The sequence below is a fragment of the Mobula birostris genome, chromosome 3 (assembly GCF_030028105.1).
Source record: "Mobula birostris isolate sMobBir1 chromosome 3, sMobBir1.hap1, whole genome shotgun sequence".
Lineage (NCBI taxonomy): Eukaryota > Metazoa > Chordata > Chondrichthyes > Myliobatiformes > Myliobatidae > Mobula > Mobula birostris.
Genome location: NC_092372.1, coordinates 112,177,305 through 112,186,305, shown reverse-complemented (window position 1 = coordinate 112,186,305; position 9,001 = coordinate 112,177,305). Strand labels below are relative to the sequence as shown.

General features: G+C 42.4%; 1 protein-coding gene across 14 annotated transcripts in view; it reads right to left on the bottom strand.

Moving 5' to 3' along the window:
- Nucleotides 1-4,793: 4,793 nt before the first annotated feature.
- Nucleotides 4,794-9,001, bottom strand: part of LOC140195221 (uncharacterized) — a 276,914-nt gene continuing 272,706 nt past the window's right edge. For 11 of the 14 annotated variants that reach the window (XM_072253206.1, XM_072253213.1, XM_072253214.1 and 8 more), the window contains one exon: nt 4,851-4,934. Coding sequence is in view for 2 of the 14 variants with exons in the window: in XM_072253210.1 (XP_072109311.1) it covers nt 4,824-4,934 (111 nt within the window). In the remaining 12 variants the exon portion in view is untranslated. Of the gene's footprint in view, nt 4,935-9,001 lie in introns of all 14 variants that reach the window. The other 3 variants (XM_072253210.1, XM_072253212.1, XM_072253204.1) reach the window with 3 other exon arrangements.

Below are 9,001 nucleotides of genomic sequence, written 5' to 3'. Positions count from 1 at the left end.
CTATGCCACATGCTAATGAGGCCAGAACTAATTAAACTGTATAATGTTCTATGTGGCTAAGGAGTTGTGTAAGAGGGAGGGTATAAGATATTTGGATCATTGGGCTCTCTTCCAGGGAAGGTGGGACCTGTACAAAAGGGATGGTTTGCACCTGAACTGGAGGGGAACTAATATTTCAATGCAAGAAGTATCGTAGGAAAGGCGGATAATAGTGTTGAAGATGAGGTAGCTTGTTTACAAACAGAGGCAATGTGTAGTGAGGAGAGGCTGTTGATATGTCAAAATTGCAGTCAATTGTAACACAAAAGGTGGACAAAAATCGAAAAGGGTGAATATAGGACTGAAAGTGTTATATTTGAATGCGCACAGTGTATGGAATAAGGTAGATGAACTTAGAGCGCAGTTGCAGATTGGCTAGTATGATGTTGTAGGCATCACTGAATCATGGCTGAAAGGGGATTATAGCTGGGAGCTTAATGTTCCAGGATACACATTGTATCAAAAGGACAGGCAGGGTGACAGAGGGGTTGGTGTTGCTTTGTTGGTAAAAATGAAATTAAATCATTAGAAAGACGTGATATAGGGTCAAAAGGTGTTGAATTGTTGTGGATAGAGCTAAAGAACTGCAAGGATAAATAGACCCTGAAAGGAGTTACATATAGAAGCCCAAACAGTAGTAAGATGTGGCCTACAAATTACAACAGGAGAAAGAAAATGCATGCCAAAAGGGTAATGTTACAATAGTCCTGGAGGAATTCAATATGCAATAGATTGGGAAAATGAGGTTGGTGCTGGATTCTAGGAGAGGGTATTTCCAAAGTGCCTACGAGATGGCTTTCTAGAGCCCACTAGGGGATCAGCTATTTTGGTTTGGATGTTGTGCAATGAACCAGAATTGATTAGTGAGATTAAGGTAAAAGCATCCTTGGGGGAAAGTGATTATAATATGATCAAATTCATCCTGAAATTTGAGAAAGAGAAGCTAAAATTAGTTTTACAGTGGAATAAAGGGAACAAAGGCATGATAGAGGAGTTGGCCAGAATTAATTGGAAAATAACACTGACAGAGATGATGGCAGAGCAGCAATGGCTGGAATTGCTGAAAGCAATTTGGAAGGCACAGGATATATACATCCCAAAGGAGGAGTAAAGATGACACAACCATGGCTAACAAGAGAAGTCAAAGCCAACATAAAAGACAAAGAGAGGACATATAATACAGCAAAAATTAGTAGGAATTTAGAGGATTGGAAGCTCTTAAAAAAATCTAACAGACAGCAACTAAAGAAGTCATTAAGAATGTAAGGATGGAATATGAAAGTAAGCTAGCCAATAATATTAAGGAGGATACCAAAAGTTTCTTCAGATACATCAAGTGTAAAAGAGAGGTGAGAGTGGGTATCAGACAACTGGAAAACAATGCTGGACAGGTAGTAATGGGGGACAACAAGATGACATGTAAACTCAATATATTATGCAACAGGCTTCACTGTGGAAGACACTAGCAGTATGGTGAAAGTTCCAGGTGTCGGGGGCATGACGTGTGTGAAGTTACTGTTCTTGGGAAACTGAAACGACTGAGGGTAAATGAGCCACCTGGGCCAGATGGTGTACACCCCAGGTACTGAAAGAGGTGGCTGAAGAGATGATGGAGGCATTAGTGATGATCTTTCAAGAATCACTAGATTCTGGAATGGTTCCGGAAGGCTGGAAAATTGAAAAGTCATTTCACTTTTCAAGAAGGGAGGGAGGCAGAAGAAAGGAAATTATAGGCCAGTTAGTCTGACCTCAGTGACTGGGAAGATGTTAGAGTTCATTGATAAGGATGAGGTCGCAGGGTACTAGGAGGTACATGATAAACTAGGCCATAGTTAGCAAGGTTTCCTCAAGGGAAAATATTGCCTTACAAATCTGTTGGAATTCTTTGAAGAAACAACAAGCAGGATAATCACCTTATATTGTGTATTTGTATATCCAGAAGCCTTTGACAATGTGCCACACATGAGGCTACTTAACAAGCTACGAGGTATTACAGGAAAGATTTGAGCATGGATAAAGCAGTGGCTGATTGGCAGGAGGCAAAGAGTGGGAACAAAGGGAGCTTTTGCTGGTTGGCTGCTGGTGACTAGTGATGTTGGGGCCGATTCTTTTTACATGCTATGGTAATGATTTGGATGATGGATTTGGCTTTGTTGCAAAGTTTACAGACATTATGAAAATAGGTGGAGGTGCAGGCAGTTTGAGGAAGTAGAGAGGTTACAGAATGATTTGAGACAGATTAGGAGAATGGACAAAGACATGGCAGAAGGAATACAGTGCTGGGAAATGTACGGCCATGCACTTTAGTAGAAGAAATAAAATGGTTGACTATTTTCTAAATGGAGAGAAAATACGAAAAAACTGAGACACAAAGAGACTTGGGGGTCATTGTGCAGGATTCCCTAAAAGTTAGTTTGCAGGTTGAGTCTGTGGTAAGGAAGTCAAATACAATGTTAGCATTTATTTCAAGAGGATAAAAGAAAGGTGAAATGTTAAGACTTTATAAAGCACTGGTGGGGCCTCACTTGAATTTTTGTGAGCAGTTTTTGGCCCCTTCTATTCAAAAGGATGTGCTGAAATTGGACAGGGTTCAAAGGAGGTTCATGAAAATGATTCCAGGATTGAATGGCTTGTCATATGAAGAGTGTTTGATGGCTCTGGGCCTGATCCAACTTTTTGGACCACGCTACCATGCAGTATATCGTCAAATATCTTGCTCACATATTCAAAAACCTTATTGTAATTTGTGCAACACCACTTCCCACACACAAAAGCCCTGTTAATTAACCCTAATCAGTCATATACAACTGTATGACGATCCTATCTTTCAGAATCTCCTCCAATAATTTACCCATCACTGACAGTAGGCTTACTGTTAAATATCTAGAGACTGTTGGAGCCTGTCACATGCAGTTTGGAGTTTGATCGAGTGATCTGGTGCTCTGCTGTCCCTGGAGAGGATCATGAGTACGGGCTACCTCATGCAGGAGACCAGAAATGGAGTGCAGAGCCATGATTGACTCCATTTCAAAGCGTCAAGTAAAGGCTGATTTATACTTGTGCATCAAATGTATGCCATAGGTACGGCGTAACCACGTACCTTACGCTGTACCCTATGCCGAACCCTACGTTGTAGCTTAACACGCACCTCTCTCAAAATGTAACTACGTGTCGCAGCGACGCAGACCGAAACAGCTGTGATTGGTCCACTTGGTAGCATCGCATTTCCTCCTACGCTGCAAATAGCTTCCCATTGGGCGACTGAACTCTGGCTGCAATGCTTTCCATAAAGCTTTACAGACCTCCACAATTATGGAGGACTCTGTGCTTGACGCCAGTTTGTAGCTAGCCGCTACAGCCTGTTGACTTCCACCGGAAGCTAAAACTTGAATGGTTATTGCCGGTCTCTGGGTTTACTGTGCGTACAATGATGCAAAATAAATGGTTGGAGACGATAAACCAAATCGTCAAATCTACCTGCCGACATCCGGAAATATTTGAAATGCATTTCCTCGTCCAAGTCTCTCAGTGGCTGGACAAGCACAGAAAATTCACCCTCCTTCAGTTTCAGTCGCCATTGTTTGAAGTTCGAGTTTCTTCGTGTTGAGTTTCAACATGAAGAAACTCAACACAGTGGCATAGAAACCCACCGCCAACTAGCGTTTTGGCGGTGAATTGCAGAGTGACGCTGATACACCAATGCACAAGTACGAATGCTCACAATGGCGTGCCCACTTGCATAGGCTACGGAGTAAGCTAGTATGCACAAGTATAAATCAGCCTTAAGATTGAAGCATCAAGGCAAATATGGAGGAGGACAGCAGTCGCTCTCCATGGAGGCCATGGGCTGACGGCGGATGGTAGCTGGGTTGGTGGCGTGGTAGTCGCTCTCCATGGAAGGACTGAGTTTGAGCGTATATTCTCTTCAGTTCTAGCTGGAGGAGGTTTTCGAAATTTTGAGATTGATGTGATCATTGGACTGTGGTTTACATTGCTCTCCTTCAGTTTTCTGTGTTTTCTTTCTTGTTACCGATTGGTGGGTTGTGGTTCCAGTCAGGCAAGCTGTTGGTTTTTGTGTGAGAGAGGGGTTGGAATTTGAGAGTTTTATTTCTTCTTCCATTTCGTGTGGGCAGGGGGTGATGTCTTTTATTCCAACGACTGCTGTGGTTTTTCTGATTTTCATGGCTATCTGGAGAAGATGACTATCAGTTGTATTGTACTTGCATACTTTGACAATAAAATCAACCTATGAAATACTTGCTTAGGACTTAATCTATCCATTGACTTATATAAAACTGTGAGGGATTTAGATGGAGCAGACTCCTCTCCCCTCCCATATCAGATGTAGCTAAAACTAGAGGACATGACTGTTGTAAGAAATTTAGTGGGAATCTGAGAGGCCATTTTTCCAAACTACTGCTTGAGAGTGTAGTTGAAGTAGAGTCACTGACAGAAGTTAATAAGTTTGTGAACTAACAATTCAATCACTTGCGTATAGGGGGCTAATAGCCAAGATGGGATTAACACAGATGGGTGCCCACTGGCCAGGACAACTGTGGTGGGCTGAATGGCCTGTTTCCTGCCACATAATATTTTTGTTCAATATTGTTGAAACTGCCCTGTTCTCTTTTTAAACCATGTTTTTATAAAACATTGTTACTTTGTAATAATTCATATTATTCTGAAATTCAAAATGCAAATCAAAATTTAATACAAATCAAAATTTACTGTATGAATTCAATTAAAAAGCACAGCCTTGTAAATTTAACACTGTCTTAAAGTGCTCATTTTCCAAATGGTATTGTTTTATTCGGTGGGCTCCATGGAGGTAGTGGGTCCCTGCACAAGACACTCTTCATTTGCTTTTGCTTCTTTTCATTCTTTTCTTTCTCTGCCTGTAAATAACAAGTAACATCATGAGAAATATATTTAATATAATTAAAATGAGATGCATTAGAACAGTCACTCGCAATGGTGAAAGGCTAAACTTTCCTGGGGTTCATGGAACATAGGTAATACAATTTGGGAAACAATTGCTCGGAGCACATCATTGTTTTTATTGTTATTTCTAAAATTGATTAATTTCCAAAATTAGGATGAATCACAGTCTGACAATCATAGATTATAAACAGACATGTCAAAATTGAATTAAATATTACGTCAATATTTAGAATGTCATAAAAAGTACAGTACAGAAACAGTCCCTACTGCCTGCCTAATCCATGCCGCAGAATTTAAACTACCCAGACCATAGCCCTTCATACTCCTACCATCCATGTACCAATCCAAACTTCTTTTAAACATTGAAATCGAGCTTGTGGACACAAATTGCACTGGCAGCTTCTTCCACACTCAACAGTCCCTTGAGAGAAAAAGTTTTCCCTCATTCCCTTAAGTATTTCACCTTTCACTTTTAACCAATGACCTCTAGTTGTAGTCCCAGCCAAACTCTGTGGGAAATGCCTGCATGCATTTAGATACCCTATCGATACCCCTCATAGTTTTGTACACCTCTATCAAATCTCCTCCCAGTCTTCTAAGTTTCAAGGAATAAAATCCTAACCTATTCAATCTTTCTTTCTAACTCAGGTCCTCCAGTCCTGGCAACAAACCTATTAGTTTTCTCTATAATTTTTAAACCTTATTTATATCCTTCTTGTAGGCAAGTGCCAAAACAGAATACTCCAAATTATGCCTTACTGTCTTATACAACTTCAATATAACATCTCATCTCCTGTACTCAATACTTTGATTCATGAAGCCAGTGTGCCAAGAGTACTTTACCATCCTATCTACCTGTGCACCACTTTCAATAAATTATGGACCTGTATTGCCGGATGCCTTTGTTCTACCACACCCCTCAGTGCCCTGCAGTACACGCAGCAAGAGCTACCCTGGTTGATTCTACCAAAGTACAACACTTCTCAGTTGTCTGCATTAAATTCCATTTCCTTTTCTCCAGCTGGTCCAGATTACCCTGTAAGCTCTGATAGTCTTCCTTGCTGTCCAATCTTGGTGACATTTGCAAATGTGCTAATGCAGTTAACCACATTATCATCCAGATTGTTGATATAGATGACAAACAACAACGGACCCAGCACCGACCCCTGCGGCACTCCACTAGTTACAGGTCTCCAGTCAGAGGCAACCATCTACTACCACTCTCTGGCTTCTGCACAAACCCAATCTATTCCAATTTGCAACCTCATCTTGTCTGCAGAGTAACTGAACCTTCTTGACCAACCTTCCATGTCTGCATGAACATTGACAAGGTCCGACAACATCCACTGCCTTGCCTTCATCAACTTTCCTGGTAACTTCCTTGAAACACTAAGATTGATTAGACAGGACCTACCACACATAAAACCGTGCTGACTATCCCTAATCAGACCATGTCTATCCAAATACTTATACAGCCGGTCTCCTGGACCAGGGATCCCCAACCTTTTTTGCACTGCGGACTGGTTTAATATTGACAATATTATTGCAGACCGGGTGACCAGGGGGGGCGGCGTGGGTGTTCATCACGACCAGAATATAGGTGATAATTCAACTGTAAGTCACTTATAAGTGACTAACACACTCAATTTCATTTCTAAAAGGTTTTATCTATTGAATTTAGTATTAAACACACAGCGCATATTTTCCTCACATGAATATAGTGATAAGTCAATTATAACAAACCTCCGGGCTGCAGACCGATACCAGGCCGCGAAGCATGCAGTGGTACAGCGGTAGCCAGAATCAGCAATCGCCTCTGATCTGGGCCAACATTTACAAGTGCGGCACTTGGTTAATTAGCTTATTTATTTCGGCTTTTTTCTTAAAGATGTGCTGGGTGCATCTTGGCTACCGCTGTATCGCTGCATTCTTCATGGCCCCGAGGTTGGGGACCACTGAATTATAAGTCACTTATAGGTCAATAACATAATAACATTTTAAGTAACATTTGGATATTAAACACACAGCACATATTTTCCTTGTATGAACATATAAAATCATTGCAACACACCAATATCACTGAATCAGTGGGAGCCCTGGGCTTGTTTTCCTGCAACAAGACGGTCCCATCAAGGGGTGATGGGAGACAGCAATACTCGAAGGGGGTTCCTTATGTCCAGTCTATTCTGCAATTTAGTTTTCATTGCATTCATTGCAGAAAATTTCGCTTTGCAGTGATGTGATGTTGGAAATGGAAGCAACGTTTTCAGTGCTTTCGTGGCTATCTCAGGATATTCAGCCTCGACTTTGATCCAGAATGCTGGCAGAGATGTTATGGCAAACGTACTTTTCAGCCCACCTTCACTTGCAAGCTCGAGGAGTTGACCTTTTCTCGCGCGCTGACATGGAAGATTCACTGGAAACATTCACAAATGGGTCACGGACCCATTCCTTTGCACGTCTTGGGTCACTGATGACCTCGCGTGCATTCAAGTTCAACAGAGCGTGACAGGGAATGAGGAAAGGTGCAGCTGACTCATATCGCCAAATCATATCGTTTTCTCGCAGCCCAGTAGTACGTGCTTTGTGGACCGGTGGCTGTCCTAGACTACCTTCTAATAACTTTCCGACTGCTGATGTCAGGCACACTGGCCTATTTTTAGAGCCTTTCATTAACAGTGGAACAACATTGGCCATCTTCTAATCATCTCGAGCCTGTTGCTAAGGATGATTTAAAAATCTCACTCCAAGGGTCCCTGCAATTTCTACACTTGCCTTCACAGGATCCAAGGGAATACATTGTCAGGCCCTGGCAACACACATAAAAGTTGCTGGCGAATGCAGCAGGCCTGGCAGCATCTCTAGGAAGAGGTACAGTCGATGTTTCGGGCCGAGACCCTTCGTCAGGACTAACTGATGTGACGACAGACCAAATTATCAGAATATTGATGACGATAAGAGGACAATGGGGGAACATTCAGAAACGTTAATGAGAGACGAGAGGGATTAACGAAAAGGAGACACAGTTCCGAGTATTGTCAGAGACCGGTTGCTTTGAACTCTGAAATTGTTTGAAGTTTGATGGACAGGCGATACCCCAGCAGGGGGATAAAAAGGGACAGGTTCGCTAAGGCAACAGACACACGACACCACGAGGTAATGAGATCTTGGAAGCGGTGTGCCCCCACAAGTTGGTGGAAGATATGGAGGTCTGCTTGCGGGACCAGCCATAGACGCACAGGGTGGAAAGATACGGTTGGGCGGGAACCCGGTGTGTGTGTCCGTCCTTGCTGGGTGCCGGGTTCACCGTAGAAGAACGATCGTATCTGGAACGGAGGGGTCACAGTCGGTGACCTCAGAAGACATTACAAAAGGCTCGCCCGAAAGCTAATTGCGAGGAATATCGAAGGTCTGTTTGGAATCCGATTTGCATATTCATTCGTTCTCTCTCTCTCCCCAACAGCACGACGGCGATTACTGCGAACTGAACTAAACTGAACTCTGTCACTTGTGACTGATCTTTTTACCCCTAGACTGCGATAGAGCTTGATTGATCCTATTATCATAGTTCCATGTACATGTGTGTTTATTCATTGCTAACCTGTTGCATTTATATCCTTACTGTTAGAGTACTATGTTGCTTATTTCTTTAATAAAACTTTCTTAGTTCCAGTAATCCAGACTCCAACTAAGTGGTCCATTTCTGCCGGTTTGGCAACCCAGTTATGGGGTACGTAACACTGAAAGAAGGGATAGTAAGAGATTTGAAAGTGGGAGGGGGAGGGGGAGATCAGAAATGATAGGAGAAGACAGGAGGGGGAGGGATGGAGCCAAGAGCTGGACAGTTGATTGGCAAAAGGGATATGAGATGATCATGGGACAGGAGGCCTAGGGAGAAAGAAAGGGGGAGGGGGGAAGCCCAGAGGATGGGCAAGGGGTATAGTGAGAGGGACAGAGGGAGAAAAAGGAGAGAGAGAAAAAGAATGTGTGTATATAAATAAATAAATTACGGATGGGTACG